Genomic DNA, 15510 nt, shown 5'->3' on the forward strand with positions numbered 1-15510 from the left:
GTTCTACTATTCTGTCTGTTAATGGGATAACAGTACACTGAAACTTTTTAGAGTCAGTAGTTTCTTACTTTCAAATACAATGAGGCTTTTGAGCAAAGGACAATGGTATAAAATTGTGTAATCTGCCAGAGACTCACCCTTCTCTCTTTCTTTTTAAATGTTTAGTTGAGTCCTATTGTACCATTAAAAAAATAAATAAAACTGTCAGTCATATCTTAATATTTGAAGTTAATTCTTGATGGACATTTATTACTGGATATTAAATTATTTGATCATTTAACTCAAATCACTGAAGAAAAGTTATACATATAGATATATAGTTTAGTGATATAATTAAAATTTAAAATCAATTTCCTCAACTAATTTTTAGACTAAAAAAATTAAATAATTTTAGCTACCATATTTATATGTTGAATTACTTAGAAAATTTTGTAGAATTTTCATTGAACTTTTTAGATCAACATTGTCTTTAGTTAAGTGTCTGCCAGGGATCCTGGGACAAGAATAAAGGCAGCAAATTCCTTGTAATTTTTGGTAGGATCCTTGGGGATAATATATATTGATCTCTTTGATTCTGGCTTCACAGCTACATGCTTTACGTCTATCAATGAAAATAAACAATGTAGTTTTGCTATGGAGAAAGGAAATTATTATTCCAAGTCGTTAGTCTTTGAACTAACAGAATCACAAGCTGAGGCTATGGCCCTCCGTTGATGCTTGGCTTTAATCCTTATTTACTGGAAGTCCTCCTTTGGGGAGTTGGCATGTTCCATAATGAAACCAAATATACATTAATACATTTAACAAAACGATGAGTCTCCCCTAACAACTGTTGCATATATGTGTGCGTCAGCTATGGAAACAAACCCTGGACCCCATGTCCAAGTCCTAATAATAGAGTGCAGACCCCAAAGAAATATAATATCCTAGTTACTGTAACTAGAGTCACGTCTAATTGCACACAATGAATAAATCAAGGGGTAGTTGACCCAATGCAGACATAATCATAGTATAAAAATGTATAATAATTTCTTGGCATCAAATGGAATGGATAGATCGTGACGTGGTCCTTGCCCTCTGTGAGTAATGAAATGGTCTCTATCTATGGAATATAATTTTCTCCTGAAGGTGCTTCTCTTTTCATAATAGCGTGTCTTTTGGAACAGTAGGAATATGCAATTTTAGCAGAGAGATTGGGGGGTTCTAATAAATGGGAGTGGGATTAGATTGTGAATAGAATTTCTTGTATTAGAAAAAAGATTAAGCTATAGCTTAATAATAACACTGGATATTTTGACTGATAACTAAGTCACATTGGAACATAGGGTTTTAGAAGCAGATATTGATTTTTCAAAAAAAAATATATGAAGATGATGAAAGAGGTGACGAGAAGATGCACAAACCTATTTCTGGCCTCAAATCTGGTCAGCATTTTTCAAGTAAAATGACATTTCCTCTAATTGCATAGCCCAAGGGCCATTTCATGTTTAAAGTATGGTGGCGGGGAGATTATTCCATTCATTTTGGGAAAAACAAAACAAAACATTTGTTTTGGGATGCAATTCTAATGGCCAAATATATTTAAATTTTTTTTACATTTTCTTTTTCTGTAATTAGAATCTCACCATTAAAAATGGTATTTAGCAGCAAGCTCTACATTTTTTAAATCCAGTTTTTGAAGTCTTTGAAAGCTGACACAGATGCTTACTCATAATTGGGATCTCTGATGTTTTAGATATTTTCTTCCATCAAGTTCATGAAGAAGAAAAGTTTAGCTATTCCGTAGAAATTAAAAGCATTGTTAGAATTTAATGAGACTATGGCATATCCATTTTACTGCTTAAAGAAGTTTTGTTCCAGTGTCTCGTTGACAAGTATTTATTAAGGACCTACGATACGGCACCTGATGTTCTGAGCGCAGTGATAAATTAGTGAACAGAACAACGCCTTTGCCTCTCATTAAAGGAAGCTAATGATGTACAAGTGAGTTAATTTAAAAAGATGAACTCAAATCCTAATAAGTGTTGTGGAAAAACACAACACGGGGTAATGTGCTGGAGAAGGATGTGGGCATGAGTGCCCTGGGTTGTGTTGGGCGATCCTTATGCTTAGAAGTAAGTTGGGCAAAGATTTGGGGTAAGCAAAGGGGTACTAAGGAGTTTGAGATTTGATTTCACTTTATTGGGAAGGTTTTGGAGTGTTTTAAAAGGGGATGAAACTCCATCTGATTTACACTTAAATATCCAAGGCTTCTCTGGCCACTGTGTCCGTGGATCCGTGTAAGAGACCATTCGGTGAAAGACAACTCAGAAGTACCAGTGGAGACGTTACCAAGAGCCTGGAGTTGAGAGAGAGCTGACAGACCTACAGGACAGTTTGATGTGGGTGCCAGGGCAGAGAGGACTCAAGGATGACCCTGAGCCTTTAGCCTGGAGCGAGGCGATGCCCCTTATTGATGTCAGCAGGGTGTGTGAGGGGAGAATTGAGGCAGGGAACAGGAGTAGGATGATCACCGTTATCTGAACCCATCCAGCCATATTCCATTTGAGATGGTAATTAGAGTGCCAAGTGGGGATATTACTTAGGGATTTGGATGCACCGAACAAATCTGGGTCTCAGATAGGCGTCAGAGCCAGAAGTGTGAGCCCATGAGAATGAAGCCAAATCCAGCCTCTGTACTCTGACACCAAATTAAATCTCAGAGACAGAGTTCCGGGTGAAGTAGAAAAGAATCACTTTCTTGCTTTGCCAGGCAAAGAGGACCACAGTGGGCTAATGCCCTCAAAATGTGTCTGGACCTGGAGGGGGTAGTGAGAAGTTTTATAGTCATGGTTCAAAGAGGGCGTGAGATCAGCTCGTGGACTTTCTTCCGATTGGTTGGTGGTGAGGTAATGGGGAGTCAGCATCATCAACCTTCTGGTTCCATCCAGTCGGGGGTCTACATGCTTGTGGGCAGCATACCGTTAATTTCTCCCACCTGCTGGCGGTTTCAGTATCTGTAAAACAGCTCAGAAATATTAAGTATATCCCTTGAAGGGGGACCCACACCCTGCCCCTAGGCTGCTCTATTGTTTCTTTTGACTGGTCCTCCCTTCCCTAATAAACATCTATTTAAACCTGCTCCTTGGAACTCAGGGAAGGTCATGGAGGCTGAATGAAACCTATTTCCTGTAATCCGGAAACGGGGGACACAGAAAGGCTTTTGTGCCCAGGAGCCCCAGAGGGTCCTGCTCGGTACCACCAGGAGCCTGACTGCAGGGGTCCGCCAAAAGGCCTCAGAGGGCTGGGAAAATCACCTTTGCACCTGAAAGATCAAAATGATTATTGAATAAAAGTAACTGAGTTTTTCAGTGTGCCAGATTTTGCTATTTAGTAACAATTAACTACCTAAATATACAATGTAGGTACCTATTACATTTACATAATCATAATAATTTTAAGCTTTGTTCCCATCTCTCAGGCAAAGAAAGTGATAGACTGTAGAGCCTCTTGACTGTCAGAAAATTTTAATAAATCAATATCTTCAAGGGGGATACAAGCTGAATTCAGGAAATGAAGCAACAACATGTAAACAACGTGCTCCAAGCTCTTTCCTCGTTCTGATGCTTCTCCACGCATTTTTGTGACCATTTCCACTCCAAGTTATGATTGGGAAAATAAGAATAAAAAAAAGCAGAAGTAGAAAGCTCAAAGACATGGGTGTGTGTGTGTGTGTGTGTGTGTGTGGTCTATTCTCACACAGGCCAGCACATAGAGGCGTGAGCTTTTGACAAACCTCCAATTAAAGAGGTTAAAAGATAAGAATTTGAGAGAAGCAAGGAGAATACCTGTGGAATGAAACAAGATATGGGTTGGGGGCTGGGAGACGGGGTGGGGGGGGGTGGGGCGGCAGGAGCATCTGATCTGAAGCCCCAAGCAGTTTTTAAATGGTATAATGATTTTTAAAGAAAAATAGGATCGAACATCACTTCTATTTCCAGATTTTCTTGATGAAATATGATGTAATTTGACTTTGAACAGATCTACCAAATGATAGTTTCATTAACAAGAAAGCAGAGGTATTTGAAATATCAAGGTTTCAGAGAGAAATCTGACAGTTTTTATTTCCATTTTGTTTTAACTTTCCCTGAGTGGTATTTCTGGACTTGAAAGGTAATGGGTGAGGAAAGAAATGACTCGAATAGAATGAGCATTAGTGCTGGTAGCATTAAATAGCAATTATGAATTACGTGGCTTTTAATTACAGAATTGGAACAGTATTTATAAGCATGTGACATGATACTGAAAAATGATGATACATCCATGATTAGACCTTTAACATTATAAAATATATGTGTGGTGATTCTTTATGATATTTTAAAATAAAATTTCCTTTATTTTGAGTGTGTGGCTGCCCTTTTTCCTCTTGTCCTCCTTAACCTAATTAAAATACGCCCAAAATTCGTTTGTTTGTCTCCTGATAACGTTTTTACTCCTTAAGAATCAGCAATATGTAGGTATAAAGGTTGTTTGTCTCAGATGCCGTCATGATTTAAGCATCTTGAAGGACTGAAACGCTATTTCACTGAAGAATGGTAAATGCTCCCCACCTAGTGGGACGAATGGGAACATATGAGGATTTAAAACTAGAAAAAATTTCCAAAAGAAAACAATGAATTCAGTGAAATATTGAGTTCATTAAGTATCTTTACAAATAATAAAGGATAAATATTATGTGAAAGCTATTCTTTTACTGGTTAAAATTTGAAAGATAAAATAGACTTGTTTGGATTAATATCTGGCTTTTTTTTCATGAAAAGTTATCAGATTTTTCCCAATCATAAGAAGTAACTACATGTGTATATATTTGTGTATATACACACATATGTATATGCATATATGAAAAAATTTCCCAACAAAAATTAAATATAACTTGTAAATATCCTAGAAATAGTCATTGCTAACATTTCAGCTTAGTATTTCCAGTAAAATTTTTCATGTTTGTTTGCATGTGAGGCTTTATAATTTGAAACAATTTGTATTCTTATTTTTCACCCAACTTTATACCTCAATAATTTCCATACTATTCTATGACCCCTTAAGAATTAAGAATCCTACCACTATGATGATTTTTGAACACTGGGGCAACACTTGCCAAGCTTTTGTTTTTGATTTTGTTCTCGTGTTGTCTATTAAGTGGTATACAAATAAAATTGGAGATATTTGGATTAAACAAGGTTAAACATATGCTTTTTGGCATATGACTTCTCTGAACAAGGTGCTGAGAATCGCTAGAAGGGTGACACACAGGAACACACTGTATTTCCCAGTCTTCCTACTCTGCAGTACACATCTTCCTTGCCAGAGCAAAATGTTGAGTTAAATTTTGTGTTTCCAAAGAATTTGTTTTGAAATATTTAGAGAACTGTTCACTTAAGGTATTTTAAATTGGAATTTTTAAATTGGGCTTAAAGGACCTTTAGATAATTTCAAAATCTGCATCTGTGTATTGTGTTTCTCTGTACTGAAAATTCTGTTAATACAATTGTAGGACAAATGTCACTTTTATCCAAGCCTCAGTTTCATAGGATCACTAAAAACTTCAGAACACTCTTGGATTTATACTGGAACCAAAAGACCAAGATCTATTCTCTTTTACACACTGCTTGCCTTGGTTTCTCAGGATGGGACCTGAATATCTCTCTTTACAATTTGGTGTTAGAAAATGCATGTTATCTTGATGGTCTTGTTATTCTGTGAAAGATGGAATATCACAAACACCTTATATAGCTAAACCTTCCTCCTATAAAGTAGTACAAACATTTAAAATCTCCATTTGCTATTGTATCGATATTTCACATGCGTAGATTCTGTTCTGCTTCTTTTTTAGAATTGAACTTTAATGATATTTTACACTGGGTATGAGTGTAGCAAAGAAATATACCCCCAAGATATTAAAATATCTCAGTCAGGAAGTAATAGTTTTAGGGAAGTCCTAGGCATGTCTTAGAAAGGTGTGTTTATTGTGTACTTGGATATAAAAAATGGAGACTGGTTATAGACTATTTTTTTCTTTTTACATGTAAATAGTACAGTAACACAGAATCAAAGACCTTGAAGCTGAAGGGCTCTGGTGTATTGTTGACCTTGTTTTCACATTCAAGTATATTACGAAGCTCATATAATGACTTTTAGGAGAGCAAGAGGATAAAAACCTTCTGCAAATTGTAAAGTTAATTGTTTGTATTACCTGTCGTTGTGCTACTTCATGTAATATCAGAATTAATTTAAAACCACTTTTTGAATCATAGAAGGGAGTTGTCTACTTAGTCCTTGGGATTGAATTTTTGTGAAATACATAGTGTGCTAGAATAAGGACTTGGAAGAAGATATGGTAGGAAAATTATTAAAATAAGCATTCCCCTGTCGTTTTTGAGAAAAAGATGTTTCATTATGCATTAATTTATTTTTCAGTTTCTTACAAGTGACTGTAAACTTGGGTGTTGTAGAGCTGGTACACACAGGTAGGGTGGAATGCACTGGTGTGGTATGTCCAGCAACATCCATTTAACTCTGATTGGTCAGTTCCCATGAAGTAATGATTGTTAAATATTTTAAATATTACTCCCAACATAATATCTTATTGATCTATGTAGCATAATCCATTTAATTATATTAATTTTATTACAATATCTTACTATCTAAAGAATAACTATCTGCTGTTTTGTCACATGAGAAAACAAACAGTTCTATGTATAACTCATCTTTTTAAACAGCATTTATTGCATGCTCTTCTGCATGAAGGGCTGTGCTCTGTTCTTTCAAATTTGCATTCTCATTTAGTCTTAACAAGAGGTCTGTGAATAACTATCGTCACTTTACAAATTAGGAAATTGAATATAAATCACTTAACTTTTATATCATGTATCTCCTTAAACTTATCCCATTATATAGATGTAAACTGAAAAGTGGAAAAATTTAAGGAGTATTTGCTCAAGGTCACACAACCTAGAAGCGGTGAACCCAGGATTCAATCTCAGACATTTTGAATTCACAGCCTCTGTACAATACTCGCCTTTTAGAACAGCTTACAATGACAACTACAGTGCTTGCGTCCATATGGCCGGCACTGTCCTACATTCTTTGCATAGTTAAATCACTTAGCGAAGCATTATCTGTCTCCCTATTTTATAGATGTGGTAACTGAGTAAGTGTTCATGGAAGACGTGATCTCTCCTTACAAATTATCACTCCCTACAGCCTGAGACGCAGCCCTACCCTCTGTAGCGTTGTCAGGACTCTAGCCCAGGATGAAGTGCCTGGAGAAGCATTCTCTAAGCTTCAAGTTCATGGACAGTTAACCTGGTCCAAAAAGGATGCTTTGCACAATTGCGTATGTGTTAGTGTATGAGAGAAGAGGGGAAAGTTGGGAAAGACTCACTTTGCAGTGTTAAAATATCCATTTTCTATGTTACCCGAATGATTTAAATCAATAACAATGCTGTGCTTACACATACGACATTCTTTTGGCTGACTAGCATATTTCACTACGTTCTGTTTCTGGCTTTTCTCAAAAAGAAACACTTAGCATTAGAGCCGGATGATAAAATGGTGATGTTCAATAAACCCTTCCAGAGAAGTGAGTTTGCAATAGCTGCAGTCATTATGTCTAAATATGCTTTTAAATAATTCAGAGTCAAAAAGCAATGCGAATACTGTCTTCTGTGTACTTAGTTTTTAACATCAATATGAGGCTATGTTTGCTATTCTGAAAGCAACAGAAGACCTAGTCCCAGAAATAAGTAGATTCATCTGATCATGGAAACTGCCTGTGTGAGTTACTCTGAATTTTGAGGATTACGTGATTGGCTGCCCTTTATTATTGGTAAACCTTAATTTTGAGTTTCTTCCAGATAATTTTAGGGAATAAGGGGTCTGGTTTTTAAGAGCCAATAGCTTTCGACAATTATATTGAATTTCTAAGTAGAATAAGTTCTCTAAAAATTGGTAGAGTATGTGCTTTTCCAGCAATAGTAAGAGAGCCAAATAATGAATGGGATTTAGTTTCTGAGAGTATCACAATTTGTATTGTATTTGAGAGCTAATTCTCCACAGTAAACACACCTGTGAGAGTCTTCTGTTCTCTGGGATACTCAGGTCGGCAGCCTGGCCAGAGCTAAACTTTTGCTCAGTGATATTAATCAATTAAAAATATCTGTTGACTATTTACTCTAAGCCTAGAGATATTAAGCCACATAAGAGATTACAAATAATTTTTTTAAAAGCATGTCCCTAGCCTCAAAGAACTCTTGGGGAAGGATGATAAGCATATACTAAGTGCTAAACTCTTTTTAAAATTGTAAGTAGAATAGGATTTAAGGAAAAGATAATTTTCTGATAGATTGGAATGATATTTTAAAACTGTAGAGATAATACAGTTCTGATATGATTTGCATAGCAGAGTGGAGAATGGGTATTCCAGGACAGAGAGAGGGAGGGAACTGTATGACCAAGGAACCAAAGATCTCAGGAGAGTGTGGGGAGCAGTGGGCAATGCTTATGTGCAGTGTATGTACTCAGACATCCTTGAAGGAGCAGCGAGAACATGGCTTGATTTGGGAGGCAGGAAGTTGCCATTTTATTCTTTTAGCAGGAGATAGAAATAAGAATCTTTATTGAACTATCGTGTGTCTGCATTTATATGAGAGAAATATTCAGATATGCAATATAAAGAAAATTCAGAATCCAATCTATTTTATTTTTGGTGTCTACGAGAAAAAATTAATTTTTGTTCAAGGGGTATGTTGTGATACATTGGTTTCTTAGCCACTGCAAGATTTCATTGTTTGTTTTTGTTTGTTTATTGTTTGCACAGCAGTTCTATAAATGTAGCAAAAGTAAGAAAGAAAAGATGGAATAGTACTCGGAATAATAGTGATTTTTTTAAGGGAGGATGATTTCAGTTAACTGGCACATTTGCATAATTATTTGATGTAAAGTAGTGTGTCAAGAATGTGATTCATTGACAGTCCTGGATGATCTGTTCCACTCCCAGTCAAACCACCAATATTTAATGATAACTGATACTGGCACATTGATTGGTGTTTTGTAAGACTTTCGCAACAGCAGCAGAAACAGAAACAAAATTACATTTGGAAAATTTGGAAGCCAAATCTCTAGTGCATTTACTAACATACTGTTAGTAGTGTTAGTACTAACATACTTCACTGTTGCAGAATGCAATGTCATTTTTATCTATATATTTAAAACTTTAAAAACACACCCATCCTATTTAATAGTAATTGTAATACATTTTCCAGCTCATTCTGGAAGGTCAATAAATATTTATGCTCTTTTCGAGGTATTCTTTACTTGATGGATTAACTGTACTTTCAAAACCACTGCAATTTATCAGGCAGTAAGTGTTTTTTTACATTTTCTCCTAAAGCAATTTGCAGCTGCTCTAATCTATTTGCAGAAAACTACTTTTTTGTTGTGTGTACACATTTTGACAACATTCATTACCTGCTAAACAGACCATATCAGTTCTGCAAAATGGTTGACTACAGAAATTCAAATTTAGTTCCTTACCGAAAAGCAGATTTTTGTAGTAATAGATTGGATCATTACATTTTACACTATAAAAGCTTTACACCATGTTGAAAGCAGGAGCACAATAAAATGTTCAGCATGATACTTTTCAAAATGACTACTGCATCTGCCTCTTTTCTACTCTTTAATACTTTGTTTTTCAAAACGACGATTACATCTTTTTTATTCTTTAACCAGGGACTTAAAGGCAAACCAAGCAGAAGGAAGAAGAAACTCTCCTGGGAATTGGGACTGTGGGGGTGGGTAAGGGGAAGGGCTTGGAGAGTCAGGGGAATGCTTGGCTCAAGTTCCCCTTGTCTTTGCCACACTTTTGATTTTCAAGACTTGATCTTTTTTTTTTTTAATGATTCCTCTAGGAATGTTAAAATATATTAAATTACCTTACGCAAAGCATTTTCTTAACAATTTTCATTAATATGGAAAATACATTTAAGGAAGACAACTTTCTTTAAAAAAAAAACAACCCTGCAATATGCGGTTTTGAAGGTGAAAATTAATTATAACATGACTGCACTGTTTCGATAATATTGATCATTGATAAAACTTTACTGATTGATGAACCTCTGTAAATTATGTGTTTTGTGTCTAATATATTTTTCTAGAATACCTATCCTTAAAAGGGTCACAAAACTATAACTGAAAAAAATCAATGCTAAAATTACATTTTATGAGATATGTGGGATGATTACAAAGCTACAAACAAAAACTACTTTAAAGGACTGTCTATAAGCTATAATTCATAGTGTAGCATTACTCTAGAGATGCATTATTATAAATAACCAATTACTCTGACAATGAAAGAAGTGTATTTTTTGGTAATATTGAAGTCATAGCTAACATTAGACTTTGCTATATTAGACTTGTCACTAATTCTCTTATTTCTATAGCCAAATTGTATACTTCTTGGAATTCTTATTTTACCTCCCAATGCCCTAAATGTGCATTGTAATCTGGAGCGCATGGACCATTGTACCTAAAGTTAGTAGAACGTGTGATATATACGCAAAGTAGCCTAATTTCATCACCGTATATATTTTAAACATTGATGAGAATAATGTATATTTTTCTTATGTTGTTCAGAATAAATTTTCCCTTGTTCTGAATCTCCATGATATTCTTCGCTTCTTTCATATGCTTAAATAATATTATACTTTCTTCATTAGTATTTTGTAAGCATATACTTTCCAAAATATTTCAATATTTCCATTAAACTAAATCTTTTTTGCACAGAACAACTAAATTTATACATACAGAATTTCAGTGTAAAGCATAATGTTATGCATGTGGTCGGCACTTAAGTTTTGCTAAATGAATGCACCAAGTTAAATAAAAAAGAAGAAGAAGAACCCATATGGATAATGTACTTCATTTTTACGATGGAAAACTTCCCGTGCCAGTTTTATAAGCTGAGCACATCTAGAAGAACTCTAGCTCTGTTAGTAACACAAGGAATAATTACCGCTATGGCAACACTTCTGAGAATGGAATGTCAGTCCTATCATTTATCTCAATTTGACGGCAAATTATCACACTAATCTTTTTGTTTTTAGATTTGCAACGTGAGTGATTTACAACTGAGCATCAGTTAAAACTTTTTTCTTGCCTTTTTCTTCTCCTTTTTAGCTCCCTGCGAAGGCAATACATTCTTCTGCCACAGTAACATGTGTATTAATAATACGTTGGTTTGCAATGGACTCCAGAACTGTGTGTACCCTTGGGATGAAAATCATTGTAAAGGTAATCATGCGTCCCTGGAATCTGCAAAATCCCTCTACCTGTAGCGTGGGAAGAAGTTTATCCAATGTTTCTATGTATCAGACAGCCTTAAAAATATATTGTACATTGGCTTTATGAACTTCCTGTAGGTTTTATAATTGATTTGTTAGCCTTTTCCTTTGCTTTTACTCGTGCTGTAACCAGAAGTTTTCACATTCCCTAACGCACAGTACTATCCTTAGTTTAGCACTTGATGTTCATTGGCAAATCTCCTTTCTGGAGCCTGCAGCAGGGCATTGGAGCTTTTCATGCAAAGCAGGGTTTCCTATCAGAAGCTCCTTCATCTGTGGCTGCACCTCTCACTTAGCCAGTCCGTCTTTACCAGACATTGTGCACATACTCTAGAGATAAAAGTGTATCGAAGGAACATTAGGGCTTTCCGGTACCTAAAGCCACTTACCTCGACTTCAATTTTCCTACCCAAACGCTCTTCTTCCTCTCCAATGAGAATCGCTTCCAATGTTCCGGCTTCCTTCTCTAGCCTGTACGCAAAGGTTTGTTTACATACAGAGCATCCCTTGGCTTGGTTATAAATGTTGCAAGTTTTGGTTAAGTTCAAAGTGCCACATATCCTCTTTTGTTCAGATCCAATATTAACCAGTTTGCAAAGGAAAAGAAACGGGCAAATAACGCTCCATGCTTAATGTCCAATATCTTCTATTAAAATGCCCTCTGTGGATAGAAGCAGAGAGACGTTGCCACAGTACCCATGGTTCGTAGAGTCAATAAGGGAAGCCGATCCAGTATCAACTATTTTGAGGAGATGGGCAATGATTCATGTTGTGTCCAAGGAACCACTTTGGAAAGGATGGGAAATTAAGCATTTTGTGAAGAACCTTATACAGCACGGTTAGGGATTCGTTTTACTTGCCTAAAGTGGGTCTGTTCCCATGGTTCTTGGTGGCCCACCTTTCTCCATGGAGAAAACCTCTGCGCCACTGCTCTGGATGGTAGGGTGGGGCAGGGCCAGTGGCTCGCTTCTCTGAGAGGAACACCCCTGCTTTATGAAGAAGGCACTCGGTGAGGATGGAGAAAGGGGCCATCTGGTCTCCTCAGCTTGTCTCTTCAGGGAGCGCCACACTGTGGGTGAGCTGCAGCCAGTGTAACCGGGGCCCTGTATTCTCAACCTGCTGTGCCTGGTGTAGACCTTCTTTCCTACCAGTGGGGCCTGGGAGGAGGAGGGGAGACCCCGCATTCCAGCCACTCCTGCCTGGAATCAAGCATCTGCAGTATAGATCTGGGGGTGGAAAGGGCATTGAGAAATGCAGGTGGCTTGCCCTTCCTGGGGAGGTACTGTAGCTCCAGACTGGGAGCCTGTAGGGAGAGGAATCTTGTGTTGCCTGAAACCACCCTGAGTAGAGCTTCTATTGGGCTAGAAGCTTCTATTGGGATAGCTTCCATTGGGTGGAGGAGCTCAAAGGCCACAGACCATCCCTGTTCATAGAGAAATTCAGTAGATTTTCTTGAATAAATGTACCTCCCTTAAGACAATTTCCAGAAACTTTAAATGTTATTTTTTAACTTTTACCATGATGGGAAAAGACCCACAGAAGCCCTCATGCCAACATCCCAGAAGTGTCTGTCTTAAAAGTGTAATCACCTCCTGGTATCAGAATACCGTTACAGAGACTTCAGTTATCCACATCAAGAATAAATTCAAAACAATTTAGGCATATTCACGTTCCCATTAGTGGAGTTTGCGGGGTTTCTTATACCAAGAGAAAAAAAAGAATTTACTGTTTTTACCATTACCGATTGATTCGCAAATGACATCCTAAAGGTTTTATAAGACCTTCTTCAAAACATGTATTTACATTTAAAGTAGGGATGCTGTGCAACAGGAGAGCCGTTTCTAAGGCTAGAAGATAGGGTTCTTGTGAAGAGTGAAACCTTTTGTTTCTTTTTAAAGACTTGTTTACGTTTAAGACAGTGAACGTTTTATGCTCAGCCTGTTTCATGTAAAGCTCTCAACGTGCTGTTCGACTACCATATTAACGCGTGGTGGGTTGTTTCTTGTTTTGTTTGTTGTTTTCACTCTCCTCAACGTGTAGAAAAGAGGAAAGCCAGTCTGCTGGACCAGCTGACCAACACCAGCGGGACTGTCATTGGCGTGACTTCCTGCATTGTGATCATCCTTATTATCATTTCTGTCATTGTGCAGATCAAACAGCCTCGTAAAAAATATGTGCAAAGGAAATCGGACTTTGACCAGACAGTTTTCCAGGAGGTGTTTGAGCCCCCTCATTATGAGTTATGCACTCTCAGAGGGACAGGAGCTACAGCTGACTTTGCAGATGTGGCCGAGGACTTTGAAAACTACCATAAACTGAGGAGGTCCTCTTCCAAATGCATTCATGACCATCACTGTGGATCGCAACTGTCCAGTACGAAAGGCAGCCGCAGCAACCTCAGCACAAGAGATGCTTCTGTCTTGACAGAGATGTCCCCACAGCCCGTCAAACCCCTCATCCCACCCATGAACAGAAGAAATATCCTCGTCATGAAACACAACTACTCCCAAGATGCTGCAGATGCCTGTGACATCGACGAGATCGAGGAGGTGCCGACCACGAGTCACAGGCTGTCCCGACACGATAAAGCCGTCCAGCGGTCAGTATCTATAGATTTTTTGATGACAACTATTACCTGAAGACTGAAATGCTTCCAGAATATTGTGTTCTATTTTGTCTTCATTTTTCAGTTTCTCTTTTTATTAATGACTTAAAGCATAGTATTTCGACTTTTGCCTCTTCTTTTCCTTTTTTCCGTGCTATCCATGCTTTTCCTAAATCCCGTTTGTGTACATATGTGTATGTGTGTGAGCACACACAGACCAAAGAGATTTCATTTATTTCTATACAGATATAATATTTATTTCTATAAAAATTATGGCTCTAATTTATATTGCTAATTTGCTTCCATGTGGTCATAAATGTTGCTCCAATCAATATTTATAGATTTTAAGATATGAGATGATATTTGGAAATAATTGCCTTACCAAGATGGTTAACCCATCTTGTTGAATAATTTTAATGTAAAAATAACATATTTTGCAATATAATGTATTATATTTTTGGTATGAAAGTTAAAACTTTTTTCCACATATCACATAATACTTACATTACAAATTGCATATGATAGCATGGTATGCTAAAACAGTAAACATTTATATTTAAATGTAGCGAGGATTAGTAGAAACATTTTTCTTTTAATATGGAGACAATATTATCTATATTGTATTATTAGGCCTAAAATTAGTAGAAGTCTTGAGGAAAGAAGATTTAAATTGAGAAAAATATTATTTAAAATTCCCAAATCCAATCTTCCTATGTTTTGTTTTGCATGTTTAGTAGCATTTAGTTTATTTTGTAAATGTACGTAATTCCTCAATTCAATATATATTCTCAAAACCTAAACTACTTTTAGTTGATTTAATATTTTTGCATGCTGATGGAAAAAATTTTATTTCCACAGTTTTATGTATTTTTAGGAATGCTTTTAAGTAAATATTTGTGTGCATATTTATTTTTTGTGAAAATATTTCTTTGTTGAATGAAATAGCCATAACATTCCAGGTTCTGCCTCATTGGGTCTCTAAGCAAACATGAATCTGAATACAACACAACTAGGGTCTAAAAAGAAAATTCAAGGTAAGCAAATGCCCTTGGTTCCTTCTCCGACTTTGTTGTACTCTGTTTCGTTTTGTTCTGTTGAACTTGTCTTGTAGTTTTTTAGGGAATGTGCTATTTATTCATTCTTTCTTGAGAGATGTGTTTCATAACATTTCACAATTAGAAATATACGGGATTCAATGCTGATGGAAGGATGATTCTTAGTATACGTATCTTTAAAATAAATGTTAATATTCTTACCATCAAGCATTGTACTACAATGTTATTGAAAAGGATGTTAAGTTAATAAGTTAAATTTTATCTATTTTAAGGTAAACATACAAAAATTGGTGAAGTCTTAAAAGACATACCAGAAGAAACCCAAGGTTTTCATAATTTAAAAAATTGAATAGTCTCAATATAGCTGAAGTCAATATATAAAACTGGTAATAATGGTATTGATCGAATTTGGCAACATTTTACTCCAAACTCATACACTAAGTATTCTGTGGTACTTATACAATTTGTGCCC

The 15510-nt window shown here is 36.3% G+C and overlaps 1 protein-coding gene across 1 annotated transcript in view; it reads left to right on the plus strand.

Moving 5' to 3' along the window:
* NETO1 (neuropilin and tolloid like 1) overlaps positions 1–15003 on the plus strand; it is an 86033-nt gene extending 71030 nt beyond the window's left edge. The window contains exons 8-10 of the mRNA XM_061169818.1: positions 11215–11328; positions 13419–13977; positions 14943–15003. Coding sequence (XP_061025801.1) covers positions 11215–11328; positions 13419–13977; positions 14943–15003 — 734 coding nt within the window. The remainder of the gene's footprint in view (positions 1–11214; positions 11329–13418; positions 13978–14942) is intronic.
* Positions 15004–15510: the final 507 nt, after the last annotated feature.

Source organism: Eubalaena glacialis, chromosome 15, assembly GCF_028564815.1.
Source record: "Eubalaena glacialis isolate mEubGla1 chromosome 15, mEubGla1.1.hap2.+ XY, whole genome shotgun sequence".
NCBI classification, from domain to species: domain Eukaryota; kingdom Metazoa; phylum Chordata; class Mammalia; order Artiodactyla; family Balaenidae; genus Eubalaena; species Eubalaena glacialis.